The sequence below is a fragment of the Ranitomeya variabilis genome, chromosome 7, assembly GCF_051348905.1.
Source record: "Ranitomeya variabilis isolate aRanVar5 chromosome 7, aRanVar5.hap1, whole genome shotgun sequence".
NCBI lineage: Eukaryota > Metazoa > Chordata > Amphibia > Anura > Dendrobatidae > Ranitomeya > Ranitomeya variabilis.
The window spans coordinates 153,127,979-153,149,343 of NC_135238.1; the positions used below are offsets into that span (position 1 = coordinate 153,127,979).

Here is a 21,365-nt window from a genome sequence, read left to right on the forward strand (position 1 = left end):
TGTCCTCAACTGAATAAAGCTGAGCTTCTACCTTCTGGCTTTTGGCCTACAGTAGCAAATATTAAACTGCATTTGGCCTATTAGTGTGTTTGGGCCCTTAAAACAGTGTCTGCTGCTCCTGGGTTTGCTACTCCACTCAACAAAGCAATGCCGCCTGTTTAGTCCTGTTACCAATTTTGAACTGCATTTAGCCTACTTTATTCTTTGGCCCTATATCTGTTTCCTCCTCATCCTGCCCATTCCCCAGCCACTGCTAGATGAGTCTGCTGGTACATTGACCTAGACCACTACATTCCCCTTGCACTCTACACAGCCAGAATCTGACCCTGCTGAAAGTAAGGTTCCCCTTCCCGCATGTTATACCACCTTACACAGGGACAAAGAGGAAGGTGCAGATGAAAGTGCAGGTTCCTTCATCAGGTGGGGGGGGCATACTCGTTGGCGACGTCACTGGCACAGGGCCCCTCAGAGTACGCAACAGTGTCGCTGCTGGTGGGAGGCGCCCCCGCCGTGCAAACACACCGCTGTACTTTGAGGGGCCCTGTGCCAGTGCCAATGCCAACGAGGGGGCCTCCCTGCTTGCTTAGGATCACAGCACTTGCAAACTTGACATACTTACCTCTCACTGCTCCACCGCCGTGACGTAGTCCACGTTTCCTGGGCCTACTAAAAGCTTGAACCAGCCCTACCTTCCACAACTTTTGCAACATGACCCCCAAGTTCCAATGCCCAACTATTATTATAAAGTTAATTAAGATTGACAAGCTTCAGAAACAAGAGTGGATGTTTTTGGCATTAAAATGGGCACTGTAGGTGTTTTCCTGGCCTCCACTCACTGCCGACTATGCTTCCCCATTGACTTGCATTGGGTTTCGTGTTTCGGTCGATCCCCGACTTTTAGCGATAATCGGCCGACTGCACTCGACTCGACTCTGGACAAAGTCGGGTTTCACAAAACCCGACTCGACCTTAAAAAAATGAAAGTCGCTCAACCCTAGATATGACCACTGATACAGTGACAGTTTTTTGGGCTAGTTGCTAGTGGTCGTAACCATGGATACCCAAGGTTTGCCACTGAGGAAAGAGACATAGCGAATCAGAAAAACTAGATTTCTAACTAGAGGTATTTGCTAATATTATTGTTATACCTACTACATTTTTGGATAGGATCTTGGAGATGGGAATACCCCTTTAAAGCTTTTTTTTTTTTGGAAACACTTTACATAAAACTTTGGATCACATTTATCCTGTGCTCTACACTGAGCACTTATATTGGGGTTTCCATCTACATTTCCAAATGAGATGATTTCAATGAAACCCCTGTCATGCTTCTCAATGGCAAGAGACCGTAGTAAAGCATACAAAAGGACTAGCTCTTGGAAGATGGGAACTCGAGCTGACTGTGAGCTAAACCTACCGCACAACTAACAGTGGCCGGGTAGCGTGCCTACGTTTTATCCCTAGACGCCCAGCGCCAGCCGGAGGACTGACTGACCCTAGCAGAGGAAAATACAGACCTGGCTTACCTCTAGAGAAATTTTCCCCAAAAGGCAGACAGTAGCCCCCACATATATTGTCGGTGATTTTAGAGGAAATTGACATACGAAGTATGAAGATAGGTTAAGCAAATTGAGGTCCGCTTACTAGATAGTAGGAAGACAGAAAAGGGAACTTCACAGTCAGCTGAAAACCCTTTCAAAACACCATCCTGAAATTACTTTAAGACTCTAATATCAACTCATGACACCAGAGTGGCAATTTCAGCTCACAAGAGCTTCCAGCCTCAGAAATATTCAAACACAGAGAACTGGAACAAAAATGCAAAACAATCTTAGGACTACAAGTCCAACTTAGCTGATAGTAGTCTAGGAGCAGGAACATGCAACAGAAAGGCTTCTGGTAACATTGTTGGCCGGCATAGAAATGACTGAGGAGCAAGGCTAAATAGACAACTCCCACATCCTGATGGAAACAGGTGAACAGAGGAGATGAAGCACACAAGTGCAGTACCACCAGAAACCACCGGGGGAGCCCAGAAACCAAATTCACAACAGTACCCCCCCCTCAAGGAGGGGGCACCGAACCCTCACCAGAACCACCAGGGCGATCAGGATGAGCCCTATGAAAGGCACGGACCAAATCGGAGGCATGAACATCAGAGGCAGTCACCCAAGAGTTATCCTCCTGACCGTAGCCCTTCCACTTGACCAAATACTGAAGTCTCCGTCTGGAAACACGGGAGTCCAAGATCTTCTCGACAACGTACTCCAACTCACCCTCAACCAACACCGGAGCAGGAGGCTCAACGGAAGGCACAACCGGTACCTCATACCTGCGCAACAATGACCGATGGAAGACATTATGAATAGAAAAAGATGCAGGGAGGTCCAAACGGAAGGACACAGGGTTAAGAATCTCCAATATCTTGTACGGGCCGATGAACCGAGGCTTAAACTTAGGAGAAGAAACCTTCATAGGGACAAAACGAGAAGACAACCACACCAAGTCCCCAACACAAAGACGAGGACCAGCACGACGACGGCGGTTGGCAAACTGCTGAGTCTTCTCCTGGGACAACTTCAAATTGTCCACCACATGCCCCCAAATCTGATGCAACCTCTCCACCACAGCATCCACTCCAGGACAATCCGAAGACTCCACCTGACCGGAAGAGAAACGAGGATGAAACCCCGAATTACAGAAGAAAGGAGAAACCAAGGTGGCAGAACTAGCTCGGTTATTGAGGGCAAACTCCGCCAAGGGCAAAAAGGCAACCCAATCATCCTGATTCGCAGACACAAAACACCTCAAATAAGTCTCCAAGGTCTGATTAGTTCGCTCGGTCTGGCCATTAGTCTGAGGATGGAAAGCAGACGAAAAAGACAAATCAATGCCCATCCTAGCACAGAACGCTCGCCAAAATCTAGACACGAATTGGGTTCCCCTGTCAGAAACGATATTCTCCGGAATACCATGCAAGCGAACCACATTTTGAAAAAACAGAGGAACCAGCTCGGATGAGGAAGGCAATTTAGGCAAGGGGACCAAATGGACCATCTTAGAGAAACGGTCACACACCACCCAGATGACAGACATCTTCTGAGAAACAGGGAGATCAGAAATAAAATCCATGGAGATGTGAGTCCAAGGCCTCTTCGGAATAGGCAAAGATAACAACAATCCACTAGCCCGAGAACAACAAGGCTTGGCCCGAGCACAAACATCACAAGACTGCACAAAACCTCGCACATCTCGCAACAGGGAAGGCCACCAGAAGGACCTAGCCACCAAATCCCTGGTACCAAAGATTCCAGGATGACCAGCTAACGCAGAAGAATGGACCTCCGAGATGACTCTACTGGTCCAATCATCCGGAACAAACAGTCTACCAGGCGGGCAACGATCAGGTCTATCCGCCTGAAACTCCTGCAAGACCCGTCGCAAGTCTGGGGAAACAGCAGATAATATCACTCCATCCTTAAGGATACCTGTAGGTTCAGAATTACCAGGGGAATCAGGCTCAAAACTCCTAGAAAGGGCATCCGCCTTCACATTTTTAGAACCCGGTAGGTAAGAAACCACAAAATTAAACCGAGAGAAAAATAACGACCAGCGCGCCTGTCTAGGATTCAGGCGCCTGGCAGACTCAAGATAAATCAAAATTCTTGTGGTCGGTCAATACCACCACCTGATGTCTAGCCTCCTCAAGCCAATGACGCCACTCCTCAAAAGCCCACTTCATAGCCAAGAGCTCCCGATTACCAATATCATAATTTCGCTCAGCGGGCGAAAATTTACGAGAAAAGAACGCGCAAGGTCTCATCACGGAGCAGTCGGAACTTTTCTGCGACAAAACCGCCCCAGCTCCGATTTCTGAAGCGTCGACCTCAACCTGAAAAGGAAGAGTAACATCAGGCTGACGCAATACAGGGGCGGAAGAAAAGCGGCGCTTAAGCTCCCGAAAGGCCTCCACAGCAGCAGGGGACCAATCAGCAATATCAGCACCCATCTTAGTCAAATCAGTCAACGGCTTAGCAACATCAGAAAAACCAGTTATAAATCGACGATAAAAATTAGCAAAGCCCAAAAACTTCTGAAGGCTCTTAAGAGAAGAGGGTTGCGTCCAATCACAAATAGCCTGAACCTTGACAGGGTCCATCTCAATGGAAGAGGGGGAAAAAATGTACCCCAAAAACGAAATCTTTTGAACCCCAAAAACACACTTAGAACCCTTTACACACAAGGAATTAGAGCGCAAAACCTGAAAAACCCTCCTGACCTGTTGGACATGAGAGTCCCAGTCATCCGAAAAAATCAAAATATCATCCAGATACACAATCATAAATTTATCCAAATATTCACGGAAAATGTCATGCATAAAAGACTGAAAGACTGAAGGGGCATTTGAAAGACCAAAAGGCATTACCAAATACTCAAAATGGCCCTCAGGCGTATTAAATGCGGTTTTCCACTCATCCCCCTGCTTAATTCGCACTAAATTATACGCCCCACGAAGATCAATCTTAGAGAAGCACTTGGCCCCCTTTATTCGAGCAAACAAATCAGTAAGCAGTGGCAAAGGATACTGATATTTAACCGTGATTTTATTCAAAAGCCGATAATCAATACACGGCCTCAAAGAGCCATCTTTTTTAGATACAAAGAAAAAAACGGCTCCTAAGGGAGATGACGAAGGACGAATATGTCCCTTTTCCAAGGACTCCTTAATATATTCCCGCATAGCAGCATGTTCAGGCACAGATAGATTAAATAAACGACCCTTTGGAAACTTACTGCCCGGAATCAGATCTATAGTACAATCGCAATCTCTGTGCGGAGGTAGTGAACCAAGTTTAGGCTCCTCAAAAACGTCACGATAATCAGATAAAAATTCCGGAATCTCAGAGGGAATAGATGACGAAATGGAAACCAAAGGTACGTCCCCATGAGTCCCCTGACATCCCCAGCTTAACACAGACATTGCTTTCCAGTCGAGGACTGGGTTATGAGATTGCAGCCATGGCAATCCAAGCACCAACACATCATGTAGATTATACAACACAAGGAAGCGAATAATCTCCTGGTGATCCGGATTAATACGCATAGTTACTTGTGTCCAGTATTGTGGTTTATTACTAGCCAATGGCGTGGAGTCAATACCCTTCAGAGGTATAGGAACTTCCAGAGGCTCTAAATTAAACCCACAGCGTTTGGCAAAGGACCAATCCATAAGACTCAAAGCGGCGCCAGAGTCGACATAGGCGTCCGCGGTAATAGACGATAAAGAGCAAATCAGGGTCACAGATAGAATAAACTTAGACTGTAAAGTGCCAATTGAAACAGACTTATCAACCTTCTTAGTACGTTTAGAGCATGCTGATATAACATGAGTTGAATCGCCACAATAGAAGCATAACCCATTTTTCCGCCTAAAATTCTGTCGTTCGCTTCTGGACAGAATTCTATCACATTGCATAATCTCTGGCGCCTTCTCAGTAGACACCGCCAAATGGTGCACAGGTTTGCGCTCCCGCAAACGCCGATCAATCTGAATAGCCATTGTCATGGACTCATTCAGACCTGTAGGCACAGGGAACCCCACCATAACATCTTTAATGGCATCAGAGAGACCCTCTCTGAAATTCGCCGCCAGGGCGCACTCATTCCACTGAGTAAGCACAGACCACTTACGAAATTTTTGGCAGTATATTTCAGCCTCATCTTGCCCTTGAGACAGGGCCATCAAGGCTTTTTCAGCCTGAATCTCTAAATGAGGTTCCTCATAAAGCAACCCCAAAGCCAGGAAAAACGCATCCACATTGAGCAACGCAGGATCCCCTGGTGCCAAAGCAAATGCCCAATCCTGAGGGTCGCCCCGGAGCAAGGAAATTACAATCCTGACCTGCTGTGCAGGATCTCCAGCGGAGCGAGATCTCAGAGACAAAAATAATTTACAATTATGTTTGAAATTCTGGAAGCGAGATCTATCCCCGGAGAAAACTTCAGGTAAAGGAATTCTAGGTTCAGATATAGGAGCATGAATTACAAAATCCTGTAAACTTTGAACCTTCATAGCGAGATTATCCAAACCTATAGCTAAACTCTGAGGATCCATTTTAATCAGGTGAAATCAGAACCATTCAAGGATTAGAAGGAGAGAGAGACGAAGGCTGCAGTAAGCAGAGATGCAAGAGAATCAACTAATGAGCAAACTCAGAAATAAAAAAAAAAAAAAAAAAATTCTCTGCAGACTTCTTTTCTCTCCTTTCTTCTGCCAATTATTTTAACCCTTGGCCGGCCAAACTGTCATGCTTCTCAATGGCAAGAGACCGTAGTAAAGCATACAAAAGGACTAGCTCTTGGAAGATGGGAACTCGAGCTGACTGTGAGCTAAACCTACCGCACAACTAACAGTGGCCGGGTAGCGTGCCTACGTTTTATCCCTAGACGCCCAGCGCCAGCCGGAGGACTGACTGACCCTAGCAGAGGAAAATACAGACCTGGCTTACCTCTAGAGAAATTTTCCCCAAAAGGCAGACAGTAGCCCCCACATATATTGTCGGTGATTTTAGAGGAAATTGACATACGAAGTATGAAGATAGGTTAAGCAAATTGAGGTCCGCTTACTAGATAGTAGGAAGACAGAAAAGGGAACTTCACAGTCAGCTGAAAACCCTTTCAAAACACCATCCTGAAATTACTTTAAGACTCTAATATCAACTCATGACACCAGAGTGGCAATTTCAGCTCACAAGAGCTTCCAGCCTCAGAAATATTCAAACACAGAGAACTGGAACAAAAATGCAAAACAATCTTAGGACTACAAGTCCAACTTAGCTGATAGTAGTCTAGGAGCAGGAACATGCAACAGAAAGGCTTCTGGTAACATTGTTGGCCGGCATAGAAATGACTGAGGAGCAAGGCTAAATAGACAACTCCCACATCCTGATGGAAACAGGTGAACAGAGGAGATGAAGCACACAAGTGCAGTACCACCAGAAACCACCGGGGGAGCCCAGAAACCAAATTCACAACAAACCCCCAAGGGATCCGTTCACTATAATGAGGCCGCAGAGTTACTCTGGACTCCGTCTGGCTTCTGTTCAGCGATGTCATTTTTAGAGGTGCACAAAATTGTGGTAGACCGTGCTTTTGTGAATGCTTAAAAAGACACGTAAAAAGATAGACACTGTGAGATTATTGGCTAGTCAGCATCCAAAGTGACTTCATCTGCCCCTTTACAGGGAATATACTATCAAACTCATGCTGCTGCTGTTAAGGGTATATGCACACGTCAGGATTTCTTGCAGAAATTTCCTGAAGAAAACTGGAAATTTTCTGCAAGAAATCCGCATTTTTTTTTTGCGTTTTTTTCCCATTTTTTTCGCGTTTTTTTTTAGCATTTTGCAAGCGTAATTAGCTTGCAGAATGCTAAAGTTTTCCAAGCGATCTGTAGCATCGCTTGGAAAACTGACTGACAGGTTGGTCACACTTGTCAAACATAGTGTTTGACAAGTGTGACCAACTTTTTACTATAGATGCTGCTTATGCAGCATCTATAGTAAAAGATAGAATGTTTAAAAATAATAAAAAAAATGTAAAAATGGTTATACTCACCCTCTGCAGACAGCCGATATCCTCAGCGGCGTCCATTCCTATAGATGGTGTGGTTCAGGACCTTCGATGACGTCGCGGTCACGTGAGCGGTCACATGACCGGTCTCGCGACCAATCACAAGACAGCGACGTCATCGCAGGTCCTGAACCACACCATCTATAGGAACCGAAGCGGCAGCATGCAGCGGTGAGAGGCGGGAACACTCCGGGGGCCATCGAAGGTGAGTATATGACTATTTTTTATTTTAATTCTTTTTTTTTGACCAATTATATGGTGCCCAGTCCGTGGAGGAGAGTCTCCTCTCCTCCACCCTGGGTACCAACCGCACATGATCCGCTTACTTCCCACTTGGTGTGCACAGCCCCGTGTGGGAAGTAAGCAGATCAATGCACTCCTAGGTGTGCGGAATCCCCGCAATTCCGCATTTTTAATGAACATGTTGCTTTTTTTTCCGCAATGCGATTTTTTCGCGGAAAAAAATGCAACATTTGCACAAAAAATGCGGAATACACTGTAAATAATAGGAGGCGTATGGTAGCGTTTTTTTTGCGTTTTTATCACGTTTTTATAGCGATAAAACGCGAAAAAAACGCGGAAAATACTGAACGTGTGCACATGGCCTAATACTGTTGCACCAGGAGTTTGTTGAGTTTCCTGTTGGGTCTGCTGTTGCAGCATCTGGACTATTTGCTTCAAAAGCTCTCCCATACTTCCTGACCATGTTTGCAATGCTGATGCAGCCTTCGCCCAATACCATACATACTTTATCCAGCAATCATCTGGGCTTCTTGGGATTCTGTGCCCGCATCCAAAACACCAATTGTAGGGATTTAGCTCATGGGAAGTTGGTAGCATTGACACAGGCACACAGTTTCTTGCCCAAACATGAAACTTTATTAACTTCATAAACTTTCAGCAGAAAGAAATAACAAAACAAAGATATATGAAACAAACGTGATCCAGCTGGATGTTTCATATATTTTGGACTGGTTGCTCAGCCTTTTTTTCCGTGCGGGTATGGATATGGCGAGACCCAGGTGAGCTGACTACTCTATATTGTAACAAAACAAAGAGTCCATACAGCAGTATGAGAAACAGAGCAGTTCAGCTGCTCAATATTCAAAGTCCAATACTCAGCCTCTTGCAGAGTCTAAGAAACTTACACAGGTCCTCCACCTTGCATACACAGAACCAAATACCAGAGGTGTTCGCTATTCTATTCCCAGACAAGGTCCTTTTAAACCAGATGCATCTCCTGGATTTGGGGTTGGGAATGAATAGTTCTGTCCATCTCATCTAATCATTCCTAACAATCCTGGATCCATATATTGGTCTTATAAATCCTCTGAGTCTCTCATATCCAGGTTTCTGCCGGCTGCTTCTCTATAACAGAAACCCTGATGTAAGTGCTCAGACGTACAGTACAGGATAAATGTGTATACTGAGATCTTTGGGAGACAGAATGAATAAATCAACAGCAGTTCAAGATTTGGTTTTATTCATTTTTCATGCTATTCATCGTGTGGTATAAGGGATAAGATGGCTTTACTGGGTCAATACAATTACAGCGATACCAGATGTATATTGTCGTTTCAGGTTTTGCTACTATCATACACTGAAAAGTGAAAACCCTTTTTTTTTTCTTATTTTTAACAAAAATAGTTTTACATTGCTATATTTTGAGAACCATAATTTTTCTATATTTCTGTCGACCAAGTCATATGATGGCTTTTTTTTTGCAGGATGAGTTGAAGTTTTTCAGGATTTTGTTTTATGCCGTTCACTGGGTGGTAAAGCTGATAAGGCAGCTTTATTCTTCAGGTCGGTACAATTACAGCAATACCACATTTATATCATTTTTTTATGTTTTACCACTTTTACACAATAACACAATTTTATAGAAAAAATTGTTTTTTTTGCCTCGCTATATTCTGAGAGGTATTACATTTTTATTCCTCCACTGACAGAGCTGTATAGCGACTTGTTTTTTGCAGGACAAGAGGACGTTTTCAGTGACACATACCATTTATGTTTAATATGTTAATTTATGTTAATGGTCAACTTTTTTCAGTGGAAGATGAAAAAGCATAGATTTTTTTTTTTTTTTTACACTGTTCACTGAAGGGGTTGACTGGTGTGATAGTATTACTTATTGGATCGTTCTGAACTTTGGTGATACCAAATATGTGTACTTTTTTGTTCATTTTGTAAATTACATAAATATACAAATTTATTGCTAATATTTTTTCCAATTTTGTGTTTGCGTCCATTTGGTCTTTATTTTGTGATTTTTTTAGATATATTTTTATAATTGAAACTTTTTTTTTCATTTTTTACTTCGTTCGGCTATGGGACTTTTAACTTTTATTACTGTGATCACTGGTCTAATGCATTGCAAAGCACAAGCATCACAAAGCATTTGACCTGTCTGTATTACTCTGAACAAAACGACTTTTAGACAATGCTCCTTGCATGGTCTAACAGGCCGCCATAGCTGGCAGACCATAAGGTATTTACTTGACCTCCTACTGTCATGGCAACCATTGGGCCCCCAAGATCACATCATGGAGGTGTCGATCGGGTGGGAGAGGGTGACCTGCCCCTCTCTCAACTGTCAAAATGCTGCATTCACTATTGATCGTGGCATTTAGAGGGTTAAATAGCCAGAAGCGTTGCGGGCACCGGCCCTGGCTGTTGACAGCTGAAGCTCAGCTACTACTTAAGCCGAGCTCCTGATGGCAATCGTGTGGGCAAAGCTCATGTGCCCGCATAATCGCCATGGCGTACCAGTACATCCATTTGCGGGAAGTACCTGCAAGATAAGAAGTACTGGTAAAGGTACTGTCACACAGTTACACTTTGGACGCTACGACGGCACGATCCGTGACGTCGCAGCGTCGTATGAGTATCGCTCCAGCGTCGTAGACTGCGGTCACACGTTGCAATCACGGCGCTGGAGCGATGCCGAAGTCCCCGGGTAACCAGGGTAAACATCGGGTTACTAAGCGCAGGGCCGCGCTTAGTAACCCGATGTTTACCCTGGTTACCAGCGTAAACGTAAAAAAAACAAACCGTACATACTCACATTCCGGTGTCTGTCCCCCGGCGTTCTGCTTCTCTCCACTGTGTAAGCACAGTGGCCGGAAAGCACAGCGGTGACGTCAGACGTCACCGCTGTGCTCGCTTTCCGGCTGGCAGGCGCTCACAGTGCAGAGAAGCTGAGACGCCGGGGGACAGACACCGGAATGTGAGTATGTACTGTTTTTTTTTTTTTACTTTTACGCTGGTAACCACGGTAAACATCGGGTTACTAAGCGCGGCCCTGCGCTTAGTTACCCGATGTTTACCCTGGTTACAAGCGAACACATCGCTGGATCGCTGTCACACACAACGATCCAGCGATGTCAGCGGGAGATCCAGCGACGAAAGAAAGTTCTAAACGATCTGCTACGACGTACGATTCTCAGCAGGGTCCCTGATCGCTGCTGCGTGTCAGACACAGCGATATCGTATGGATATCGCTGGAACGTCACGGATCGTACCGTCGTAGCGATCAAAGTGTGACTGTGTGACAGTACCCTTAAAAAAGAGTCTGGTCAAAATGGACAGTTTTTTGTCTTATTTTATTTCTGCTGGTTCCCGGAGTATTCTAGTTTTCATTTTATTTTTTTTAATTTGCCATATGGTTCAAAGACATAGGCCTTTTTATTTCCTGCAAATGTTAATGATCTTAAGTAAAAGGTCACTAGATAGCAGGGTAATTATGCAGCACAGTCTAGAGCAGTGTTCCCCAAGTCCAGTCCTCAAGAGCCACCAACAGGTCATGTTTTCAGGATTTCCTTAGTATTGCACATGTGATGGAATCATTGCCTGTGCAGGTTCTGCAATTATCACCTGAGCAATACTAAGGAAATACTGAAAACATGACCTGTGGTGGCTCTTGAGGACCGGAGTTGGAGAACACTGGTCTAGAGACATGCCCCTAGAGAATCCTGTGAGACACGCCCCATCGATAAAGACCATAAAAATTAGCTCTAAATGTAGGGTCCCATATCTCTGGAACCCTATGGCAGGTTTGAAAAACAAACAAACTTGTGTAGGTCATCTCTAACCTTACATATACTAGTCAGAAGGTCACAGGTCTCACTTCAGTTATTTGCTTAAAAAATAACACAGTTTAAGATAAATTCTTCAGTGCTAAGTATCTTTCTCAGTAGCGGGAGATGTCAACCTTCAGCTATTTAAGGAATTAAAAAAATGAGCTCCAGATGTTCAGGTACAGTAACCAAGCAGGAATTCAATATACCATTAAAATGTTGCTGAATACTTTCTCAAGGACAGTGATTGCTTGTCTTTTTTTATCTTAAAATTGTAATAAACTTCCACCTGTGAGAAATATTAGGTTTATACAGATTTTCAAGTTCCTCGTGGTGGTGCAGCCACGTTTCGGTTATGAGAAATACTGACTTGTAAATGTAATGTGCTGCCTTTATATATGGCTTTTACTGATCAGTGGTTGTTTGAATACCCGTTTACACAGGCAGGCAAAGCATACGGTCTATACTATACTCACTCAGTGCACATGTACTGCAAAGAAAAATGTCAGCCTGAGTCCTGTTTACCCAGAACATTGCACCGCCGGGAAGGATGATCTTTTATGCAGTATGAAAGATCATTTCACCAGATGATTGAGTGGTTTGTTTGTTCATAGGGTTATCATCAGTCTGTTCACACCCAAAAAATCATAAAATGAGTGTTTTTAGCAGTACTCGATGATTATCTTGCAGTGTAAATGCCCCTTTACTCTAGTTCTTTCAACCACTAGCCCCGTTGCAGCCCACTAAGGCTGCTGTCACACTAGCAGTATTTGGTCAGTATTTTACATCAGTATTTGTAAGCCAAAACCAGGAGTGAGTGATAAATGCAGAAGTGGTGACGTGTTTCTATTATACTTTTCCTCTTCTGGTTTTGGCTTACAAATACTGAGGTAAAATACTGACCAAATACTGATCGTGTGACGGCAAAGTAACTCACCAGCAACTTAATCGAGGAAAGAGTTACATTACAGCACCGAGCATGCAAACACACCCAAAGTTCATAGGGAGTGCTTGACCAGGGAGATGATTGGTCTTATTCCCGGAGTTCACATCAATGTGATTTTCCAGAATAGTGGCTACTGCACTCATGATATTACTGTATAAATGAAGAGAGATTTTGCAGTGATCTCTCTTTTCTTGCATAATGCGCGTTATTAATAAGAGGTGTTTTTCTATTTATGTAATGTTCTTAATTGTACAGATCACATATATTGGTCATTGTACAATACAATGTGCAGTGTATGTGGCATTCCGTTCTGTAAGAGGCTGCAGATCCCAGACTATCACAATGTTTTACCTTTCAGTTCTTCAGGTAGAGATCCTCTAATAATTCCAGTTGGCAAACCTTTTGCGTTTATTGCACTGGCATTGTTGCCTGCATTCGATGCCTTTAAGTTTGACTTGCTGGTTTGGTTTCCAGGTCCCTTTTTGCCATTTATTGGGGGTAGTGAACCTAGTTGAGAGGCTTCTGGGACTTCAAGATCACCACCTTGTAGAAAGAAACAATATAATTTAGATGCTTGACCATCAACCATGCGGTACGTGATTTGACACATTTACTTTATCAGTTTGACACAAGATATAGACTAATTCTTTGTCATATACTTCACTTGCATCTTGCCCAGCGATCAGTGGAGAATGCATTAATTTATCTAAAGCTCAATGATAAATCCAAACTGTTTTAGAAACTGAAACAAAATAAATACAACACAAACCCCCCCACATACATTACATAATACAAATCTCTATCATCTCTCATTCCACTTTCCATTTGTATTTGGTATATTTTCCCTATATATGACATTATAACAAGCGGCATATGGCGTATCTGCAGGATATAATCATATTGAGCTCGGCTGTCCTTAGTTCCTCTTGGTGAGCAGCCCTTGAAATCCATATAGAGAACTGAATGGCAGACGCAACTCTCTATTCAGTTCTATGGGAATTATAAAAACGGAAAGCAACTGCTGAGTAACAGAGAGATCCTAGTTATTAAGTGGCTGCCTAATGGGGTGGAACAAGCTTCAGAGACCCTCCATTCTTCAAATATGTGGGAGTCTCAGAGGATAATCACCAATGTCTATGGCTCCTTGAAAACGACCTGATTGGTGTTTTGGATACACTTTCTATATACATTGAAAGCATTAAATATGCACTTTAAGTGACCTGTTTTGACAAATGTTTTTCAGCTATATTGATACCCAGGAGCATAAAAAGCATATGACAGTAAGGTGGTGCGTTACTAAAGTGCTTTCCCACAGGCTTTATACAACTAAGACAGGAGAGTATGCTTAACACATCAAAGGAAGACATGTTGTTTTAGCGATGCACTAACTCACTACAGATGTTTTTAGGTCTGAACATCATAAACTCATCATATTTATATTGGATGTAAAGACTGATGTAAAATATAGACCTTACTATGCAACGTGACTTCAGTCACATATATAGAGTAATTTGCAATATTCCTCCAGCAGGCAGACAACACATCTTTTCCAGGCCTATCTCCTGCTGTCTCATACTTGTTATGTGCCACTATATCTTAAATGCTATAATAAGGTGCCAGTATACCTTAGATAACTGTTGTCCCATGGCTTGCTTGGATGACAGCTATCTCTCCCAATTCTCCATATACATGCACACTCAGTATGGCTGAGCATGCACATGTTTATAAAAGGAAGCTATCATCAAAAAATGACAATGTGTTTAAATCAGGATTTTGCGTTACATGAATTTGTAAAAAAAAAAAAGGCTTTTTTTTTTACATATCAAAATCTGTAATAATAAAGAGAAATCTTGCAATTTTCACCCTGGCCATTGGGAATTGTTTAGATTCATAGACCCTGATTGATCAAATTGTTTATGCCAGTTGGCATAAAACACTTTGAAAAGTGGCAACAAAGAGTAGCAACGTTTGACGCTCATACATCAGTTTCGGCCAACTCCACTGAAATAGGTGTAGCTGAGAATGAGTTAGGATGGGACGGACCGTAGGTATGTTACTTGTCAAATTCATCAATAGTGTGGGTGTTTAAAATGCCAAAAATGTTACTGCCTGGAGTAACATTTCTGGCAATGTAAAAGAAGGCAAATGCCACTAGTAAGAGAAGCCAAATTCTAAGTGGTGTGGGCTTCTTATTTCTGCATGAGCCTTATTAAAACTGGCACAAAAAACTCCAGTGTTAATGTATCTGGGCCTTAATTCCTATTGTTTCAGGAAACAACACATGTACATAGCCACAATAATTGGATCCAACTCTATCATTTGTACTGAAGTGTTTAATTAGCTAGTGCAAAGGTCATTAAAGGGTTATCTGTCCCCAATGGTCAGTTGGTCCCCCAGGTTCATTTGAGTCTCCTCAAATGTATATGGGGGGCTTATGGTTATGTTGATATGCAGCAAACTCATCATCACAAAATATGTTAAAAAATCCAGTTTATATATCTAAATAAGGTTGTTTCTGCAGCATATACATGAATTGCACACCTCGACCAAGATAACTATGATACTCAATATGCAAATTGCCTCTATTATCCTAAGTCATATTGCAAGACTTGTTAAAGGGTTGATTGTGACTTGCAGAATCGCTACTTTCAACAGGTGGCGCTATAGAGTTCAAGTCTTCTTTTTCTCCTTAGACCTATGATACTTAAGAAATTACTGCAACAAATAGGTCACATGTCAACTATCTTTAAAATCAAACCAACAGAGAATGATTAGCTTACCCAATTTATTCACCTTTGGGAACTGTTGGCCACCTTCCTATGGAAAATAGTGTGGAAGTGCATTATCTGCATTTCTCTAGTGTAAAAGGTGACCACACTGGTCTTCACGAGAGCACAGAAAATCAGCAAGGACTTATCTGTGGGGCTGGGCAAGCAGATGCCCTGTTATTCATGACAAGTATAAGGTTTTATATTTTTAAACAAATAAAGTTTATTAAAAATGTGCAGACTGGCGTACATACTACAGTACAGCAAATGAATTAGCCAGTTTGATATGCAGAGTAGCCCCAGGGTTCAGCTTACAAAGAAGAAAATAAGGAAAGCATTTCAATGTATTAGATGCAAATACAATACTTTTACACTATAATTCTGGACATTAATTAGCTATAGATTTATCAATAAAGCAATAAAAATTAACTATTTCTGCTGTGTGTTTGGCTCCACTGAGGTTCAAGTAATCATAGAAATGGAAGCAAAGACTTTATTGGAAGAAAAAAAAAACACTTATATAAATAACACACTGCCAAAAAATGCTACTTACTAACCAAAACCAAAGTAATTGTATTAAAAAAAAAAACAGAATAAAAAGTTTACACACTAATCATCAGTCACCAGAATTCCTCCATCACCCTCCAAACTCCATCACCAGTCATAGTGATCCACCCCACTCACACCCGCCCTAAATGGGTCAAACAGTTAGTGAGGACCCTGTCCATTTACTCCAATTTTTAATGAACTTATCAAAGCAGCCCCTAGGTATAGAATTCCTTTTTTTTTTTAAGTCAAGGAAAAGATTCACTGCTACACACTGCCGAGCAATAAACCAGGAATCAGTTAGGAGCAGCCTGTCTGAATTCACTGGGCACCATTCAGTTTCAATAAACAGAAGACATGTGGCAAGGGTCCTTCATTACAGACATCCCCTTACTGACATGTAGGAATCTAATCACCTGGAACCAATATCCCCTAATGTCCGGACAGCTCCATAGAAGATGAAAGAACATCCCTGGGGCCTCTGGAGACATCTGGTGTACTCATCCAGGAACTGGGGCTGGACCCTACTCATCCTGGCTGTGGTATAATATGTATCATGTAGGATATAGAGTTGTGTGGTTCTCTGAGTAGCTATGAGCAACCAACCTTGGGGTATCCAAAGCAAGTTCCAATTGTTCTTCAGACAGAGGAACCATCTAGCATAGTAACATAGTTAGAAAGGCCGAAAAAAGACATTTGTCCATCTAGTTCAGCCTATATTCCATCAGAATAAATCCCCAGATCTACGTCCTTCTAAAGAACCTAATAACTGTAAGATACAATATTGTTACGCTGGAGCTGGAGGAAGACATCCAGGCCTATCTTGAACCCCTCGACTGAGTTCGCCATCACCACCTCCTCAGGCAAGGAATTCCAGATTCTCACTGCCCTAACAGTAAAGAATCCTCTTCTATGTTGGTGGAAAAACCTTCTCTCCTCCAGACATAGAGAATGCCCCCTTGTGACCATCACCTTCCTTGGTATAAACAGATCCTCGGAGAGATATTTGTAGTGTCCCCTTATATACTTATACATGGTTATTAGATCGCCCCTCAGTCGTCTTTTTTCTAGACTAAATAATCCTAATTTTGTTAATCTATCTGGGTATTGTAGTTCCCCCATCCCCTTTATTAAATTTTGTTGCCCTCCTTTGTACTCTCTCTAGTTCCATTATATACTTCCTGAGCACCGGTGCCCAAAACTGTATACAGTACTCCATGTGTGGTCTAACCAGGGATTTGTACAGAGGCAGTATAACGTTCTCATCATGTGTATCCAGACCTCTTTTAATGCACCCCATGATCCTGTTTGCCTTGGCATCTGCTGCCTGGCACTGGCTGCTCCAGGTAAGTTTATCATTAACTAGGATTCCCAAGTCCTTCTCCATGTCAGATTTACCCAGTGGTTTCCCGTTCAGTGTGTAATGGTGACATTGATTCCTTCCTCCCATGTGTATAACCTTACATTTATCATTGTTAAACTGCATTTGCCACCTCTCGGCCCAAGTTTCCAACATATCCAGATCCATCTGTAGCAGAATACTATCTTCTCTTGTATTGACTGAATACATAGTTTTGTATCATCTGCAAATATCGATATTTTACTGTGTAAACCTTCTACCAGATTGTTAATAAATATGTTGAAGAGAATAAGTCTCAACACGGACCCCTGCGGTACCCCACTGGTCACAACGACCCAGTTAGAGAATATACCATTTATAACCACCATCTGATTTACACATATTTTCCCCCAGAGCCAGCATTCTCATTTTGTGTACCAAACGCTAAATGATGTTGCCAAAACAATATACAGGCTCCCAATCCAGTCTCGCCCATACATGGAGTGGCCTAGTGCTTTCAACCAGTAGAAGGGCGTATAGGTAGGGGGTCAAACAGGGTTTGTTTAGTACGATAATAATATATGATTAAATGGGTTGTCTGGCCTTAGACTACAAGTCTGCAGTCACGTTATATGACTTCAGACTTTTGAATCCTCACAACGAGCCCACTGAGCGCTGAGAGGATTCACCAGTGCCGATGCAGGTGGGTGTGTGACCACAAGTATGTGATTAGCATATATTCAGTCACGTGCTGACTAGATGGGTGTGGACTCACCCAATGCAAGTGTATTGAGAGGAACTGGACACAGTCTAGTCATAATGAATACCTGTTCCCAGCGCCAGCATCGGAGAATCTTCACAGAGTGCAGTGCGTGAGATGTGAGAATTCACAAGTCTGCAGTCACATAGAGTGACTGCAGACTTGTAGCCTACGGCCAGACATCTGCTTTAACCAGTGTTTGCACCTTATGCAATAGATTCTTGAATAATGATAAGATGGAGGCAATAGTTTGGCACTTCAATAGTCCCAATTCATAAACCAATGGTTAAAATGATTCCTGCAGCCATGTAATAAATTAAGAAAGACTTTATGAGAACTGTCGAAAAGGGTTGCTCATAGGTGAGGATGAGACTTCTGCCAATTATTGAGAGGATTGAAGCTTTTCTTTCTTAATTAATATTTCAGCTTGTCTTAATGAGCATAGAACGTACTGTACATTGCCCAAAGATCTCGCACCTAAGTATAGAGAACTAATTAGACAAGTAGAAAAATGATTTATGGCTTCTTTGAAGAAACTGTTGCCAAAGTCTAAATTTTAAATTGATGGGAATGTATTATGTAATGTATAGTTTGTGCCATACAGTATTTTACCAATACTTCAGGGTTAAATTTGGGGGGAAAGGGAGAAGGGAAGAGCTAGAACCAGAGCTCCTTCCTCCTCCTCCTTCTCCCATCTACATAGAATCTTATCAGCAATATAACAATCTGATTTCACTAAATAGAGATTTTACCTGTAAATTGAGAAATTTGAAAATGACTGACGGGTTTCATGAAACCCGACCCGATCCTAGTGTGGGATCGGCCATGAGGTCGGCGATCTTCGCACCAAAGTCGCGTTTCATATGACGCGTTCAGCGCCATTTCTCAGCCAATGAAGGAGGACGCAGAGTGTGGGCAGCGTGATGACATAGGTCTCGGTCCCCACCATCTTAGAGAAAGGCATGACAGTGATTGACTTGCTTTCTGCTGCATCACAGGGGCTATAAAGGAGCGTGCACGCCGACCGCCATCTTACTTCTGCCGATCTCAGCATAGGGAGAGGTTGCTGCAGCTTCGTCAGAAGAAGGGATATAGTTAAAGAGGGAAGATTAACCCCCAAACCGCTTGTGCTGTAGCGATTTCCACTGTCCAACACCGCCTTTTTTTGCAGGGACAGTGGAGGCTATTTTTTTGTGCATCAGCTCTGTAGCTTATTAGGCTCCCTGATAGCTGCATTGCTGTTTGCACGCTGCTGTGCAAACCAACTGCTTTTTTAAAAGAAAAAATCCTGTTGATCCTTTCTGCAATTATCTTGTTTATTTGTCCACACTTTTGTGTGCAGCAGTCCTTTTTGTTGCTGCCATACTTGTCCCGAGATCATTGTAGGGAGATTGAAATTGTACTACAGTCCTTGGATTTTTTCAGATATCTTCCAGCCATGTTCTGCCACTTACATTGTGTTGTGTTATACACTGGGCCTGAGTTTTGATGCAGTCTCCCCCACAAAAAAGGGAGATTCAAATTGTCACAGAGTGGATATACGTGTCATGTCGGACGCTGTTCAGACCAGGTCGTTTGACAGACAGCGGTAATTCCGCTTTTGTCCACTATGCACTCATTTTACCTGGTGCTCGGATTGGAAGCTAGGCCATGCCCACTGCCTTTAAATAGTTCTCCTGAACATTGGGCGTCACCGATTATAGCTTCTGTCTTGTGCGTGGTTATCTCGGTTTGCAGTGGTGAGCTAGAAGTTGGAGTATCGTTGCTGGTGGTGTATTTCCCTTTGTCTTATTTTCTCCTTCCCATATTTGTATTTGTTTTGCCCTTTGCACTTATAGTGTATTCCTGAGTGACTGCGGCGTGGTGCTTATTATTCCGTTATCCTTGTCTGTGCTAACTGTGGGTATTGGAGTGTGGTCTCTTCACTGGGTGGTGGGTGGTGGTTTCAGCCTAGGGTTGAAACAGGAGATAGGGTGAGGGTGGAGGCCCAGACATGCACACCATCAGTGTAAACTCTGGGAGAGGGTCAGTCAGGGTTTCCCTAGTCTGAGGGAAATCGCAGGGGCCCGGGTTATTAGCTCTTTCCTACCTAGGTCTCCCGTGACATTATAATAGGCCAACATTATTTCCATGGATCCCATGATTTCCATAAATGTCACGGGGAGACTAGGTGAGCGAGAGCTAATAACCCGGGCCCCTGCAGTTTCCCTCAGACTAGGGAAATCCTGACTGACCCTCTACCTGGAGTTTACACTGATGGTGTGCATGTCCAGGTCTCGAACTTCACCCTGTCTCCTGTTTCAACCCTAGGCTGAAACCTCTGCCCACCACCCAGTGAAGAGGTAATACACCAATACCCACAGTTAGCACAGACAAGGATAAAGGAAAATATACACCACGCCGCAGTCACTCAGGAATACACTATAAACGTGCAGGGCAAAATAAATACAAATATAGGAAGGAGTAAATAAGACAAAGGAAAATACACCACCAGCAACGAATCTTTAACAACCAGCTCACCACTCCAGACCGAGATAACAACGCACAAGACAGAAGCTATAATCGGCGACGCCCAATGATCAGGAGAACTATTTAAAGGCAATGGGCATGGCCCAGCTTCCATTCCGAGGATAAGGTAAATTAACCCCGGAACAGCTAGATAACATCTAGCCGACGCCAATGAGCAAATAGTGGTCAAAAGCGGAATTACCGCTGTCTGTCGAACGACCTGGTCTGAACAGCGTCTGACATGACAGTACCCCGCCTTCTACGAGGGACCCCAGGGCCCTCACAGCTTATAGGACCCGGCTTGTCTGGATGGCGACGATGAAAAAACCTGACCAGCCGATCTGCATGAATGTCCGAGGCTGGTACCCAGGACCTCTCCTCTGGCCCATAACCACGCCAGTGTACCAAGTACTGTAAAGTGCAGCGCACTACACGAGAGTCAACCACCTTGGAGACTTCAAACTCCAAATTACCATCCACCAAGACTGGAGGTGGCATAGGCGCCGCGTCCACAGAACCCACCACCTTCTTTAGAAGAGACCTGTGGAACACGTTGTGTATGTTATACACCGTAGGGAGCTCCAATCGGTACGCTACTGGGTTAATGACGGCAGTGACCCTAAATGGACCAATAAACCGTGGACCCAATTTAAGGGACAGTATTTTGAGTCTTATGTTTTTTGTGGATAACCACACCCAGTCATCCACACTCAGGCCCGGACCTGGCACACGCCTACTGTCAGCCACACGTTTGTACCTAGCACCCACACTCAACAGGCGCTGT

General features: G+C 43.3%; 1 protein-coding gene across 5 annotated transcripts in view; it reads right to left on the bottom strand.

Annotated features, from left to right (window-relative positions):
- KIAA2012 (KIAA2012 ortholog) overlaps nucleotides 1–21,365 on the bottom strand; it is a 485,035-nt gene that overhangs the window by 299,506 nt on the left and 164,164 nt on the right. For all 5 annotated transcript variants that reach the window (XM_077272089.1, XM_077272092.1, XM_077272094.1 and 2 more), the window contains exon 10: nucleotides 13,012–13,203. In XM_077272089.1, the coding sequence (XP_077128204.1) occupies nucleotides 13,012–13,203 (192 nt within the window). The remainder of the gene's footprint in view (nucleotides 1–13,011; nucleotides 13,204–21,365) is intronic.